Source organism: Tigriopus californicus, chromosome 2 (assembly GCF_007210705.1).
Source record: "Tigriopus californicus strain San Diego chromosome 2, Tcal_SD_v2.1, whole genome shotgun sequence".
NCBI classification, from domain to species: Eukaryota; Metazoa; Arthropoda; class Copepoda; order Harpacticoida; family Harpacticidae; genus Tigriopus; species Tigriopus californicus.
The window spans coordinates 8,240,670-8,255,278 of NC_081441.1; the positions used below are offsets into that span (position 1 = coordinate 8,240,670).

General features: G+C 44.4%; 4 protein-coding genes and 1 long non-coding RNA gene across 6 annotated transcripts in view; 2 read left to right on the forward strand and 3 right to left on the reverse strand.

The window, feature by feature from the left end:
- Positions 1–1,085: 1,085 nt before the first annotated feature.
- LOC131877007 (carbohydrate sulfotransferase 8-like) lies at positions 1,086–5,787 on the reverse strand. Its single transcript, XM_059222561.1, has 3 exons — positions 5,370–5,787; positions 4,494–4,667; positions 1,086–1,488 (listed from the first exon to the last, which is right to left on the reverse strand). Exons 1-3 carry the CDS (start codon positions 5,723–5,725, stop codon positions 1,119–1,121), a joined length of 900 nt encoding a protein of 299 aa, XP_059078544.1. The 5' UTR covers positions 5,726–5,787; the 3' UTR covers positions 1,086–1,118.
- On the reverse strand, positions 1,490–4,445 carry LOC131877005 (vacuolar protein sorting-associated protein 53 homolog). The gene is made up of 2 exons (XM_059222559.1): positions 4,001–4,445; positions 1,490–3,932 (listed from the first exon to the last, which is right to left on the reverse strand). The coding sequence occupies exons 1-2, from the start codon at positions 4,342–4,344 to the stop codon at positions 1,580–1,582; spliced, it is 2,697 nt and encodes an 898-aa protein (XP_059078542.1). The 5' UTR covers positions 4,345–4,445; the 3' UTR covers positions 1,490–1,579.
- Positions 5,788–5,852: 65 nt separating the features above from the next.
- Positions 5,853–8,542, reverse strand: LOC131877006 (dystrophin-like). The gene is made up of 2 exons (XM_059222560.1): positions 7,180–8,542; positions 5,853–7,119 (listed from the first exon to the last, which is right to left on the reverse strand). Exons 1-2 carry the CDS (start codon positions 7,992–7,994, stop codon positions 5,895–5,897), a joined length of 2,040 nt encoding a protein of 679 aa, XP_059078543.1. The 5' UTR covers positions 7,995–8,542; the 3' UTR covers positions 5,853–5,894.
- A 191-nt stretch (positions 8,543–8,733) lies between these two features.
- Positions 8,734–11,899, forward strand: LOC131877008 (uncharacterized). The gene is made up of 3 exons (XR_009372841.1): positions 8,734–8,862; positions 11,158–11,194; positions 11,281–11,899. It is a non-coding gene; the product is annotated as an uncharacterized LOC131877008 (long non-coding RNA).
- A 1,233-nt stretch (positions 11,900–13,132) lies between these two features.
- Positions 13,133–14,609, forward strand: part of LOC131877009 (uncharacterized) — a 3,518-nt gene continuing 2,041 nt past the window's right edge. Inside the window, exons 1-2 of one of the 2 annotated variants that reach the window (XM_059222562.1) lie at positions 13,133–13,363; positions 13,968–14,446. In XM_059222562.1, coding sequence (XP_059078545.1) covers positions 14,139–14,446 — 308 coding nt within the window. In that variant the 5' untranslated portion in view covers positions 13,133–13,363; positions 13,968–14,138. Of the gene's footprint in view, positions 13,364–13,634; positions 13,913–13,967; positions 14,447–14,609 lie in introns of those variants that run through there. The other variant, XM_059222563.1, reaches the window with a different exon arrangement.

A 14,609-nucleotide genomic window follows, 5' to 3' on the forward strand; every position in this document is an offset into this window, starting at 1 on the left:
ATTACTTTGGACAATATTTTGAAACCCATCTTATTACATATACGTTTTTAGCGTCCAAAACTTAAACAATTACTCATTCAGTTGAATCGATCAAAGATTGCATCTTACTTTTCCTCAAATTTGGCTTATGCATGGAATGTTTTCCACCTAATTTGTTTAGTTGTACTATAGTTTTTCAAGTGCATGTAAGTTCAATCAAACATAAAAACAGAATGTTTCAAATGTTCATGGTTAAATTTCAATGCTTTTACACATTTGACCTAAAACAAGAAACAATTTATCAAAAGCTGCTTCTGTCTTTTAAATATTGAAATTGCTTGTTACAACTCATGGTGTTAAGAAACAGCTTATCAATACTGTGGATACCACTCTTAAAGCTTACTAGTGTACCCTTTGTTGGGTGCAACCTTTAGCATCCATATCATTCAAAAAAGGAAAAATCATGAGTATGGCTGCCTCAAGGGTGAAAAGCAATATTGTATAGGAATAGGAAAAAATGGGACAACCACCCCCAGTTGGGGTTTTTGTTTACACAATACCATTTTAGAGCGATGTTGTCTCTTTGTGCTCTTCCCAGCTCTTCCCGTCTCTTCCCCTCCTCTATCCGCTATGACGTCACCCTCACCCCTCGCTTTGTTTACTTTCTGAGGTGCCCATACCTATATTTTAGGACCTTAAATATGACAAACAAAGGCAAGCGTTATTCTTGCTGGAAAATAAGAGGGCTCGGCTGGATGAAGATATCGTCAGGAGGAAGGACGAGCTAAAAGGCTTCGATGATTAACTTGAGGTCATTGGAGACATGGATCGCAAGTACGACGACCCCATGGATATCGTTGCCGACGTTTCGAAGTTACATTTGACAGCCAAGGGGTGGTAGGTCGAGGAGACAAGTGATGATTGGCCCACGAAATGGTTCGACAAGTTCACTGCTGACTCGTTCGAAGCCATTCAAGACATCGTGAAGCATTTTACAAAATAAATCACCATTTGATTCATTGATAGATTGTTGCTATCTCTTTTACATATACTTTTTTAAACATCGCCGGCCTTTTTGGGAATAAATATCATTTACACATTTCACCTTTAAAAATTAACAAATTTACAATTCGGTACATTTAATCGTCCGTGAATAAAAACTGTTTGCAATTATACTCGACAAGGTGGCAATCAATGCGATACATCTCATAAAGACGCGTCTTTTGACTTGAATTCAGTTCACGGAAATATTTTTGAGCCAGCTGATCCGTGGATCCACCCGAACTGGAATGAACCTGTTTGCTTTGGATTACACTATCTAGTCCAATTTGGGCTAGTAGAAGTTTCATGTCTTGATCCAGGTTCTCAACTTTCCCAATGAAATCATACTTGATGGAACAAAAACCGCATTGCTTCCAATATGGACGTATATGGGTGTCCAGGTCATCCTCCGATTCGACCGAGTTGGATAAGATGTAATCAATGAATTCGCCGAAACTTGGTGGTCGTCTACAAACAAAACAACAAGGCGTTTTAATTAGCCCTTCATTAAAATAGCGATAAAAAGCACATTAAAACAAAAAAAAAACATGACGCCTCTCTAGAGTCGTTTCTTGATTAGATTCTCGAGCTTCTTGATCCGCGATTCTTCGGCTCTGTTCACCGTTCTCGGTCCAGGTGAAAGCATGCTCGTCCCAGCGTTCTGAGGAACCGTGGTTTTGAAGTGGTCCAAATACAAGGTTTGATCCACTTTACGGATCCCTTTCATTTCCAAGACCTTCTGGAACTCGACAATGTCCGCATCGGGGACAAGCTTCACGTATTGTTCCACAAAGGCATCACGGGGCTCCGACGGAGACATGACCACCTTCAAGGTCATCTCAGCTCGTGTCATGCTCTTGATCACGATCTTGGTGTAACTAGCCGGAGCCTTCCGATTGGACACATTTGACCCTAATGAAGGCAGGTCCAGCAATAAGGTCTTAACGGAATGGGTATCTAAAAGAAGCTGCTCGGCACCCAAAGTGCTGATGGGCTTGCAGCGGAACAAGTGCTGGAGGAATCGAGGAATGAAAGCGTTTACGAACTTGACGCAGAATTGGGTGAAATACTTTTTCGAGGACGAAAGATTATCACGGATGAGGGGAATGGACTGTTTCATATGATTGGCTAGAGAGGTCACGTAAGCCGACTGATCACCAACCCCTTCGATTGAGGCCCAACTCATCTTGGTCATTGTAATCAAGGCGGGATCACAATGAGCGTCCAGGTCCTGCACCAGTAACTGAATGCAACTGTTAATTACGCTATGGTAGACATCCTGTTCAGGGCCCATGTTGATTTGGGAGTTCAGGTTGGAGGCAATTTTCTCCTTCAGTTTTCCTTCCAACTGTTGCGTGGTCTCGAGACAATATTCCGAGGTCACGAGGATCGTACAGGTCAGAACCCTTTCGTCATTGGTGAGCTTGATGGCATCACCCTCTTTCAGAAAGCTTTGAAAGTTTTGGATCAGACCGGTGGTGGAGAAATCTTTCAAATCTTTCGAGATACTCGCTACGGAAGCGCTCAACGAAGCCGGAGCTGAAGACGTGGCGGCTTTAGGCAAGGAGGCCAAAAGAACGCGGGTTGCATAATCTCGGAGGTACTTCTTGAATACGTTAGCTAAGGCCAACAACGGCTGTCGAGTGGACAACTGCGAGCATTGCATCATGCATTTCTTATAAAACATGAACAGATCCCCACAGCTGTGAAGCACGGCACTGCCTTCGATGGCCGCATTGGCGGAGCCCTTCGTGCGTTGATCTTGAGCTGCTCTCTCCACCAGATCGGCCAGATTGCGATCTTGGCTCTCGATGTAGATGTCTAGATAAGGCTCGAAGCACTCGCTGATTAAGCCGGCGAATGGAGAGCTGGCTCCGGTTGGATCCGGATCGCCCTCGTTGACGGCGTCCTTCGTCGCATCCTTTTCCGCCGTCTCCTGAGGTCCAACATCCTCGTAGAACGGATTGGACGGGTCGTCGATCTTATTGGCTGCTATGGCTTGGGCTTGTTTAATCTGCTTGAGCACCAATCCGATGAACCTTCGACCCAACAAGGATTCAAAGGCCGCTGTCCTTTGGATGGAATGTAACAGAAGCTTCGTATCGATCTCGTTCCTCCGCTTCATCATAAGCTTGTCCAATTGAAACTTAGTGCTTAGACAGAACTCGATGGCAATCCGTTCCGACATTTCCCATGCGGGTGGAAACATGGGTCCCAGTCGTTGCTCGAACTCGATTAAATGCTTCTTGAGCCAGGAATAACGACTATCGATCTTGTCCAACCAAGAAGTGTCTTCAAAGTCGGTGAACAAGAGCTGATACTCGACCAATTCCCGGTCGATCAGCCACTTGATCAGTGTTTTCTTGATGGCCGGCTCTAAGACATCCACCACTAAGCACGCCTCTGCAAATTGCTGGCTAGGCACAAAGTTATGGGCGTTCTCGTCTGAGAGGGCGGACTGGAAGTCGCTGACAATCTGTTGGCCCAGATCTTCCCGGATGGTCTTGACCTCATCCGAGAGCTCCTTGATCTGTGGAATGTCTGTGTAGGTCTTGAAGTGATCCATGACCTCCATAAGGCCTTGGAGCAAATTAGCCACCTGCCCGTATTCTCGCTTTGAAGATAGCCCCCTGAGGGTGGATACCCCGCCCACCAACATATGCAAATGGTTCAAGGTGGTGATGGCCGTGGTTAAATTGCGTTTAGCCGTGTCCAATTGCTTGATATCGCGGGTGATGTCGCGTACCATGGCCTCAGATTCACCCGCCTTTTGTTTGATCTCCCGGATTTGCGAGAACAACAACACGATAGCATCTTGAGCCTCCTCCAAAGCGTGAGCCGCATCTTGACCCACATGCGTCTGATTGCGGACAATCTTCCGAATATCCTCATCCACACATTGCACTTTGAATCTAAAGATCAAAATCACCAAGGTAAAAAGAAGAACGACAAGCTTGATCTAAACATCATGATTGCTCACCTCATCTGCTCAATCACATCATCCAAATTGGTCAAGGATTGCTCCGTGGGGAACAACGTGTTGATGTAGTCCACCGTGGAAAAATCAGGCTGGTCCAGAGGATCGTCCGAGGGCAAAAGCGAGGCCAGAGCACTCTCCACCTCGGCGGGAAAGGCCACGGGTGTGATTCTCAGCCCCTCCTCGAGCACGGGGTTTGAGGTGGCCATAGTGGTGGGCACATTGGCATTGGCATTGACACTGGCCCTCGCAGCAGTCTGACTCCCATGGGTGGATGGCAAGGCTGAGGCCGGCAAGACATCCTCGAGCGACAATTCGGCCTCATGGCCGTTCAGCGGGGAGGACATGATTCAGAAACACATGTTGAGCACGATTAGACGATGATGATGATGTCTCACTTTGACATATTATGCCAGATTCGCTTGCAATTGTGCATGCAAAAGGGCGTGCGAGCGCTCTCTAGCGGAGGAAATCTGACGGGAATCACTCAACTTACCCGGTTTCGGATCCGAGCTTGGACCAGCCTTTGTACTGTTTGATATCGGAGGCATCCAGAACTTTGTCTTGATAGGTGGAGGCCAATCTGATCATGGGATGGCGAACAAATGTGAAGGAATAAGTCTGGGACAAAATAGCCACTTGATCAAGAGTATCCAAGATTTTAGGCAGTCTAAGGATTGTGAAGAATATTTTATACAGTGCTGTGGGATAAGGCATCACGAACTATTAGAAAGACGGACTTTGAACGAACTTTCCACGCTTTCCACCAAATCAGCCTGCGCTTCTTGGTCATACCAATTCTGAGTCGCTTTCGAATAAAAGTGATAAGAAACGTTGATCTCTTCAATTAAAGGCAGGTCATTTTTATACCATTCACCTGTGCATTGGCTCGTTTCAAATTTATTTTGTCAAAAGCTTACGTAGTTGACCAAGATCAGACCAAAAATCCGAATTTTATGGAATGTTTACTACATAACTTTGGATACATCTCCAGAGTACCCTGAGCCTAGTTTTGGGCTCAAATTTGGCCAAGTTCATCTATTCAAACAGATCTTGTGGTCGTATGAAGTGCTTATTTGGAATAAAGTGAACGATTTAGGAGAAAAGAAACTTTTGTTTCCATTCACAGTCTATCCACGGACTCTAGATGTCCGTGGATAGGCTATTCTGAAATCTTTCTACTCCACCCTAATATCATAAATTTACGAGACATTATCCTTATACAATTAGATGTGGGCTTTCAGAGTCATTACTATCGTTTTAAGTTGGTTTGATTCCAGCAGGTTGGACTAGGTTTTTAAAAAAAAAAGAGGATCGCCAACGACTGACTGGAGAATAAGGTCGGCAAGGATATTCGGGTCACGAGATGTACCTGTAGACGTGTTTCATGAGCAGATGGAGTTCATCCTGGCCCAGGCGCTCCAAAATGGTCTTCGGAACACCCGAAAAACGGGCAAAGTTCTGAATCCAGAAGGTGGTGCCGGCTTTAGGGATTTTGCAGTAGGCCACGCCCCGAGTTCGGTCCCAAATGAAATTTCTTTCCAGAGCCTTTTGGCTCATTGAAAACGAATGATTCTGACTCAATTGGGAACAATGATGATTCAAGCGTTCCGAAAGGTCGGGACGCGAGATGGTCCTAAAAGACAAAGGCCAGGCGAAAAAGGCTCCAGAAATCAACGACACAGACACTAAAATTAGCATGCGAAACTTTTTGGCCATCGGTCCCATTTCATATGGATGGCAATACTAGTTTGACAAACACCAGAATCAGAATCAAACAGTTGTCATATGGGCTCAAGTGGTTCGCACAGTTTTCACGAATAAGCTATTAATAAAACGCCACCACTCCAACAAATTTTACCTTTGACAGGCATAAGAGCAAAGTCATTTATTTGAATCAACTCATCAACAGCTCATGATCTTGCCGAAATCCATAGGCGAATGAATGGACCATGTCCCCCAATTCTGACACAATATTCTTGATCCCTTGATCTGGACACTTTCGACTCTGTAGATGTGGATCCATCGTGAAAGCATGGAACACGTGGTCCAATTTAAGCATCAGGGCTTCCATCTCCTCCATTGTGGGATCACTTCGACTGGTCGGGTCATCTTGGTCTTGGAGAGCATCCGTGATATTCAGCCGCTCCAACTCGTTGGGCTCGATGGGAACCTTACCCGTCTTGACCAGGTACGAACTAAGATCGCCCATGGACACCTCGCTGAGACTAGGTAAACCACTACTGAGAACGTGGGAGCTCTCATTATACTCCTTATTCGGATTCGCGAGCAAAGACCGAGGGGTTATCCCCCCCGAGGCATAGTTCTCGAAACCCGGGGGATGCGAACCCAAAATGATGGGGCTGAAGTTGCGTTCCACGTTGAAAATGTCACTTCGGCGACCGGTTTTCATTACAGGAGTGCTTTCGATCACACTGGGGTCGCCCAGACTGGGCAGAATGAACGAGGGTTTCCCAGGGCTCGAATGAGCGGGGACGGATCCGAAGATGGAATCCATCAGGGATTTCAGTCGGTTCAGTTGGACCTGCATGGATACGCAGTTGTCGACGGGGGTCTTGCGGAGATTCCTGGGACTTTGCTCGGACACTTTGAACTTTTCTAGCATGGCGTTATTGTGCTCCTCCATGTGAAGAACAATGGAGTTGAACATCTTTTGATGTTGGGATACGATTTGATCGCCCTCTTGTCGAACAACCGTGTGATCCAGATCGGCATCGGCCGAAGGCACAGGTTCCTCGGCATCACAACCTTTCTTTCTTTGACTCTTGGTCTTGTTTCGGCCCTGATCCGGCACATCAATATCCGACGACGAGGACGAGTGAAATCCCGAGCTATCATCCGAGTGCTTCTCGGACATTCTGTCTTTGACGTCGCCATGAGGGTTTTTCAAGGGGCTCGTATATCTCTGGCGCATATGAGAGAGCTTCCGACGTCGCAGATTGTTCATGAGCAACTTCATGAGAGCCTTGGTGGCATCTCTCTTCGAGCTCCGATAACAATACTCTTGCATGGGATGTTCCAACTTGTGATGCCGCGTCGTGTGGCCATAGAAAAAGCAATGCTGACATAAATCATACCGGACACATCGTAAACATTGGTATCTGAAATGGAAGCCATATCAAAATCATGTCCTCGTAGTGCTCCGTATATACTGTACGTACCTCATTCCGATGATATCGTCCATTTTGCAACTATTACATCTTCGACCGTGTCTCACTCCTTTAGCCGAGGTCAGTCGATAGTTGGTGGGTAGCCACACGATGATTTGAGGCTCTCTCATGAGCCAAGAGGTGAATTGCTCCTCAGTCACGCCCTCGGAAACACGCCCTTGGAAACATTGTAACACGGATCCTTCCACGAGACTTGGTCCGAAACTGATAGCCTCACCGAAGAACTGCGGGAATTCACTGATCGTATTCAATAACGATCGTAGGTTCTTGCGGCTAATGAAGTTATTGTGGTCAGAGAACTGACGGAACAAGTACATGAACTTGTCTCGGAGTCGTCCTTCGCTCAAGAGGATGAAAAAGACCTTCAAGGCCTTCACCAACACACCACCACAACCATTAGGATCGTAGATTAGAGAAGCAAACTTGAGCGTGGCCTCGGTCAAGGCCTCCAAGTCCATGGAGGCGCTGTAGTAGTTTCTCACTTTGCTGGTGGCGAAAAAAATGTCCGAAATCACGTCCGACGCCTCATTCCCGTCCAAGACCACATCGTTTTCACTGGGTCCCAATCCATGATGGTGGAACACGTTGCAAACCACACCAAACTTGACATGTTCCAATCGCAATGAAGACTGAAGCACTTCCAATTTGGAAGCGGTCCGATATGCGGCATATCGGATGGCGTTGCATTGCTTAAGTTGCGAGAAGATTTTGTTCTGCTCCACGGGTGATAACCGCACGCCCGGCGGTTGCATGCCGAAGGACAGCAAAGACCCATTCAAAGAGGGCGAGGGCGGTGTGGCCTTCATAGTAGATTCCGGGCTACTGAACTATCACGATCACTCAGTTCTACCCGCCCTACCTATGCAGGTACAAGTTCATTCAAATGGAACAAGAATCGTTGGAAACGCCACTCATCCGTATCAATCCCATCCATGAACCGTCATGGTCACCTAATTTGGGCAGGCGGTCATCATTTCGGAACCGTTCGCTATTAATGAGAGGCCCCCAAAATGGCCACTCAATATTTCTGGACGTCTCGAGGAATGAATGTCTGGCCGTTGGGGGGGAAATCACACCCTTTACTGTCTCCAACGACTTTGTGATGAACTGAAGATCGTTGGACGTTGGACGTTGGTTTGGAGAGAGGGCAGGAGAGTTTGTGGTCGGTCAGGTCGACCCATGCATCGCCACCATCCAACCACCAACCATCACCGGGCGCTAGATGGATGATTTGGCTCGTGGGTGGGGGCCTCTACCAAAACCACCCGAACCGTTGGCCTGGACGCTCTTTGGTTGACTTGTCGGTTGACTAACAAGATGGCTGGATCGCTTGCTTGCTCGCTCGTTCGCCCGCCCGCCCGCCGGCTCCAATTCCATCCAACTTCCAACTACCAATACTCGTTGACTGTTGGACCCGACCATCTCTGAAGGGGCAACTTCCAGAACGCGCTGGATGGATGTCCATCCACCAAGACGAGATCGCCCCCACTTGTGGAGCTCACCTGGTTGTTGGCCGGCTTGGATAGGAGCTTAATCAATCGTTGATAGCGAGCGAGAGCGAAACCGGCAAGTCTAGAGCCCGACAAACAGCCCGACAAACACCGGCCAACCTCTTTCAAATCATCGGATGCCAGTCCGATTTGAACCGCCTCTTACTTTTAGTCGGAGGAGAAGGTGAGCGAGTCTGCAAGAGCGAGGAGGACTGTTGTCCATGCTCGGAAGTGCGGTTCAACTTGCTTGAGTACCTATCCTCATGTTCAACGAAAGCGGTGTCATTGAAGAGGAAAGCTGGCCTCGAGATTGGAGGCCGATAAGAAGGGCTGGGCATTGTTGTTAGTTGGGTTCATGCGGAATGGATGAGATTGGGACAGTTTTGGTCGTAGATGGGCTCAGATGGACATGACTGGGTGAAGAGCTCGATCTTTGAGTTCCGAGAATTTGTCAGAGGTTAATGCCTGGACTGCCCCAAAGAGGCAAATAGAATTGGCAAAAAAGGCAATAAAAACGTGCCATCAATGCGGATAGCTCCAGTTCAGTTTGCTCTGTTTAAAAAAGGTTAGCATAAAATAATAAGACAACAAAATGTCATATATAGCAAACATTCAAGACTATGTCAAACTAGCACTTCGCACTTTAAGATCGTCATGCAGCCAAAGCCAAAAAGTTTAAAGCATGCTAGGTAACTCAATACACTCTTAATGTTGTATATGCTTTTAACAAAAGCAACTTACGTCATTACAAAACATTTGTGCTTGAGTAGTGCATCAAAACAAAGCACTGAACAAAACTGAAGTATTGGGAGCAATTTATTTTTGAAAGCTGAAGAGACGCAATCTTAAATGATTGTGCTGTCCAAAACGCATGATGATCACGCCACTTAGGAAAAAATGTCATTTGAAACATGAAATAATATAACGTGTTTCATTTTTTTCCGTATTTGTAAGAGAAAGGGGGAAAATCATTGAGAAAAACGCGAATTTTGAGCCAAAATAGTGCAAAAATGCAAAATCATGCAGATACACTAAATATTAAAAAAAGATTGGAAGAAGTGAAAAATAATGCATTTGCATTTTTGGGACAGTCCTGCTGATTATCAAGTGGAACATGGGCAGATTGTGATGGGAGGATTTAATTTTCATTTCGGTGTAAACTTGGAGCCCCATCATCCAGGAGAATTTCAAAAATTCTTCAAAAAAAAAAAAGTTGTTTTTTTCTTTTGGGAGGACTTCCTTAAAGCTACTGGGAATGGAAGTATATGAACGCCCATATGTTAAATTGGAATTACTTGTCATTATAGTTGAATTCATGTATGTAATTTTGATGATTGCAATTCCTCCTTTCTTTTCCAGTAGGTAAGTGAAGTAAAAGAAATATGCAGTCCACCAACCAGATTTTGGGCATTTTGTGGAGGGAGAACATCAACAAACAACACCTAGCCAACATTCAACGTGATCCAATTTGATTTTCAATGCTTGAGTAACATTTTGTGATACAATTCAAAAAATATGTCATTTTCTGGTGCACTTATATCACGGCACAAACATCTTGGCTCTATGTTAGACACTCTTCAAAAAGCTGGTAAATTAAAATGAATGACAAGACCTCGGAAAAAAAGTTGCTCTTTTGCCAAAAATAATGTTTTATAAAGTTAGGGATAATGCAAAAATAACTTGAGAAAATCAGTTGCAAAAATTCTTAAAGAAGGTGTAAATGGCTCAAAGACAAGTTACTTATTTGTAAAAAAAGCCATTGCATTGGCAATTGGTCGTTTTTTAGCCCCTTTTAGCCTCGTTTCTGCATTTTTTCTGTTACCTTGGATTTCATTGTTATCCATTGAGATCGTGCATTTTATTTACAAGAAATCTCAATTTCTTTCTTGCAATGTTTGACATTACAATACGGATGTTTTGGTATACAACTGAGTCTCTGCTGGAGCTCAGTGTTATTGCAGAGGGCGCTTTCTTCTCAAATTGGTTTTGGTTTTTGGTTGGATCAAACTCGTACTCACGATGGAGGTAGAACTCAACTGCAGCTCCCGTCTTTATTGACTTTTCCAAACAGAAAACAGGGAGTTGAATTTGATGTATAGATTCATTGGTAGATCAAGTACTGTATAAAGTTTAAGAGTTAAAAAGCAGACACATCATAATCTTGGTTTGGATAGTACAAGGGATTACATTCCTTAGGGTGATTAGTAAAACCCGTGAAAACCCAAACCAAAAGATAGAATTAAATTAAGAAAGTACTCAACAAGGAAAAACAAGTGAAGAAGGAAGCAGATTTGGACTCAAAAGGCAAAACGGCTACAAGTAATACAACACGTGAAAAACTAAGAAAAAAGTCGAAAAAGAGTCGAAAAGGGTGAGAAAATGACTAAATGCGCGAAAAATTAGAAATTTGGGCCATTTTTTGTGCCAAAGTAAGCCATTAAATTCACGAGGTTTTTTTTATATTTTACCTTTTTTTTAGGTCTATAAATGACACTCTACATACATGCAAAGTGCAGGTGGGTTGGGCATATTGTTCATGGTTTTTCTTTTCCCTTCGCTTCCATTTAATAAATGGTTACTGATATTGATTCAAAATCCTTAGTTTGTCCCCACGTATGATTTGTTTTCATGGGAGACCTTGACTATTGTCACGAGCAAGCTCACTGAGGTCCCGGACCAAACCCCTGCTTCAAGAGAAACCCCTGTCCCGTCCACGAGAGGCTGAGTGAGGTAGAGAGGAGGAAAACAACTGAACCACGAGGATACTTGGCCAATATTTTGTACTTTTAATTGAATATATAACGTTCGTTAATCCGAGTGTTTTTCGATCTTATTAACTCTATCAGTCACGCTACTTGTCTCGCCACCAAGCTAATGTGGGGGGACATGTTGTGCCATCATCCGCCTGGTACCCAACAAGAGTGCCTGACCCAGGGAGCTTGCTAGTTGTCCCATTTGCAATGTATTCATCATCATAGCAAGCAGACGATTTGATAATTTCTCGCCTATCTTTGGCTTTTTTAACTTAATTTTTTGTGCCAATTGTTCTTTCTTTGCATAGAGACGTGTAAAGTATCGCATCGTGTTTCAGCTGTGTGAGCTAGCCAGGCTGCAGCGCAATTGCAGCAAAAACTACCATGATTTTAGCAAACCCAGTGCTTCCAAATCTTCATTGACAAAATTGTTTGCCATCTTAGGACATCGTTTGACAATTATCTAAAAGCATTGATCTCCAACATTCATTTGCTAAAGATGACATTTCTTGGCAAGTGACAAAATATGCAAAAAAAAAACGAAAAAAATATGTGGTGCCCACATTTTGTCATCAGTAAGAAGGGGGGTGACATTTGCTTCATGGTAGTACCAGATGGCGCACTAGTATGAAATCCCAAAGCTCTATACATGAACTACATGCATAAAATGGATTTTAAGAAAATCGGATGCGTCCATGTGGCCAGGAGGCAGTCTTATGTAGACATTAATCTCTAGCTTTATGCTACAGGCTGGTATGGTAACCAATTCTCTAGAAGAATTTGATTAGAACGCCGAATTCAATGACTAATTTTGAGGGGGATTTGGGCCTAGAAATGCGTTAGATAATCTACTGTACACCAGTTGTTTTATTTTTCCTCTTTCTTGTCACTTTCAAAATTGTAAGATTTTTTTCATTGCGTTTAGCGGTCGTCTGTTTTTTATTTTATTTTTCATTATCAATTTCTTTTGTTGCAACATTTCCATGCTTATTACCCTGTTCCATATTCTTATTCATTCATGTTTCAATCAATATTGAAACAGGAAGTAAACACACTATAGGGAAAACCAGCTATCCCAGGCTAAGTTCATTCATTGTTGTCGGAAATGAGCAACACAGCCGGGGTTCATGATTGTGACAAACGACGTTAAGAAAAACTTCTACCTTGGTTTAACACAAGAAATGCCCATGCTCAGTGAAAACTCTCGTCTTCAAATGGAGGTTGATTTTAATCCAAATTTGTATGACCAACAAAAATGTCTTTCTCATTTTGCTTGCGGAGCGTCTCTTCAATTGGCAATTCTTGCTTGTTGAATGAAGAACTTGATCCTGCCCAAGCCTCTCAAATCTGCCTGGCAAGCAGGGGATCCGTTTCATTGGAAAAAGATCCTTCGAGCTCAGGGAAAGTTGATCCTGTGACAATCCATCGTCGTCTTGCTCTCTCTCCCTCTACATACAATCCTGCTTCCACTTCAGCTTAGCCGTGCATACACAGTGTGCGTAGGTACACACACAACCACCATTGTCTGTTTCAATACGGGGAAACGTCGCCATGAGTATAACACAGTATGTAGTACTAGTTAGTACGTAACTTTTACTCTCTACGTACTCGCACATACACCGCATGGACGTAGCCGCACTGCACGTACAGAGAAACCGAGCGCGGGGCTTGTCATGAGGAATCTCGGAATCAAATCGTGTGGATGAAGAAAGAGCTTCTCGGAGTTGAAACTGAAGCTCAGGGTGAAGCGCAGGGGGTGTTGTCCATGTGGTGTTGTGTTTGTCTAGGGGTTGGAAAGCAAATCCAATATGGATACCCACAGCTCCGAGTGTGATCGTCGAGTGGCTAGTGGCTGGCAGTTCGTTTATCCTGTGGCTAATTAAGATCCATCACACACCCACACACTCCAAGGAATAATCATCTAATTCATCAGTGAGTTGAGGAAGACACGTAAACGAAGGTTTTTAAAGTTATTTCGGAGCTGGGTTTCGCCGGGGATGTTAGCTCGGTTGGGTAGCAGATTGTTCAACAATCGGAATAATTTTGGACGATTTCGAGAACCGACCTTGAAAGATCTTCTTTCACTTGAAGCAAGAAATTCAATTGGATAATGGTCGCCCTCACATCTTCGTTGTGCAATAGATCAAATAAACGATCCCTTTTGTGATCTATCTCAATGGGGTAAATCGCATGTTACATGAACGTTACATACATGCCTTATGATTCCTTTCCATTTTCCATTGAATGAGACTCTGAGAGCACATGTTCAAAAAATAAATACGGGAAAGGCCATTTCAACGCGCCATTTCCATGGCTGTCAGAGAAGGAAGGCTCTCCACGCGCGTCACTCGCCCGACCAATTTGTTAACCAATAATTAGCTCCTCTGGCGTAATGAGGACCCGATCTCCTCGAGTCAAAAGAAAACACTACCTCGCTCTTCAGCCATCTTCTTTCCATTAAGCTAACTCTTACACACTAAAGTACCATTTCTCACTTTATACCGAGTCACTCAATGACGTTGTGCGCCTCTTCCAGGAAATCCGCTTCAGTCAGTATCGTGACGTGTCCGTCTAAGAGCGATTGAAAAGAGAAGCTCCCCCAGCTCAACATCACCGTCCATAAATAAAAGGATCGAATTTTTAACACACTGCTCGGGAGGTTGATCCCAGTTTCTGGCGTGTGCCAATACAGTGGACTGACAGGAGCATGGCCCAAAACACTGAGACGGACACGTTTTTGGAAAGCAACCAAAGCCCGAAAGTGAAAATAGTGGAAAATGGTAATGGAGATGCTGAGGACGGAGAGTCTCGGAAATCCAGACTGGCATGCACGTGGAAATGTGGACTGATCTCGGGTGGAATCATTCTGGTCCTAGTGGTAGCTGTTTTGGGAATGGGCTATTATCGGTATGTCAGCAAACTGACCGGCAAAGCCACTTCGGAAAACAGCGCTGAATGGGAGGAGAAACTGAGTGGCAATGCAAATCTCGGGAATGACTCCGACATTACTGGAATGTAAGTGGAACCACAACCGAGACCAAGTTTCGGGGATGATCATGGCCTGATTTTGAAAGGGTTCAATAGAGAGAATGGAACTATTTTTATTAATGGAGGTTTNCCCTAGTCCTTTAATAGCGTAAGAAGAATGAAGCAACTTATTTTAAAGATGGTGCAAAAT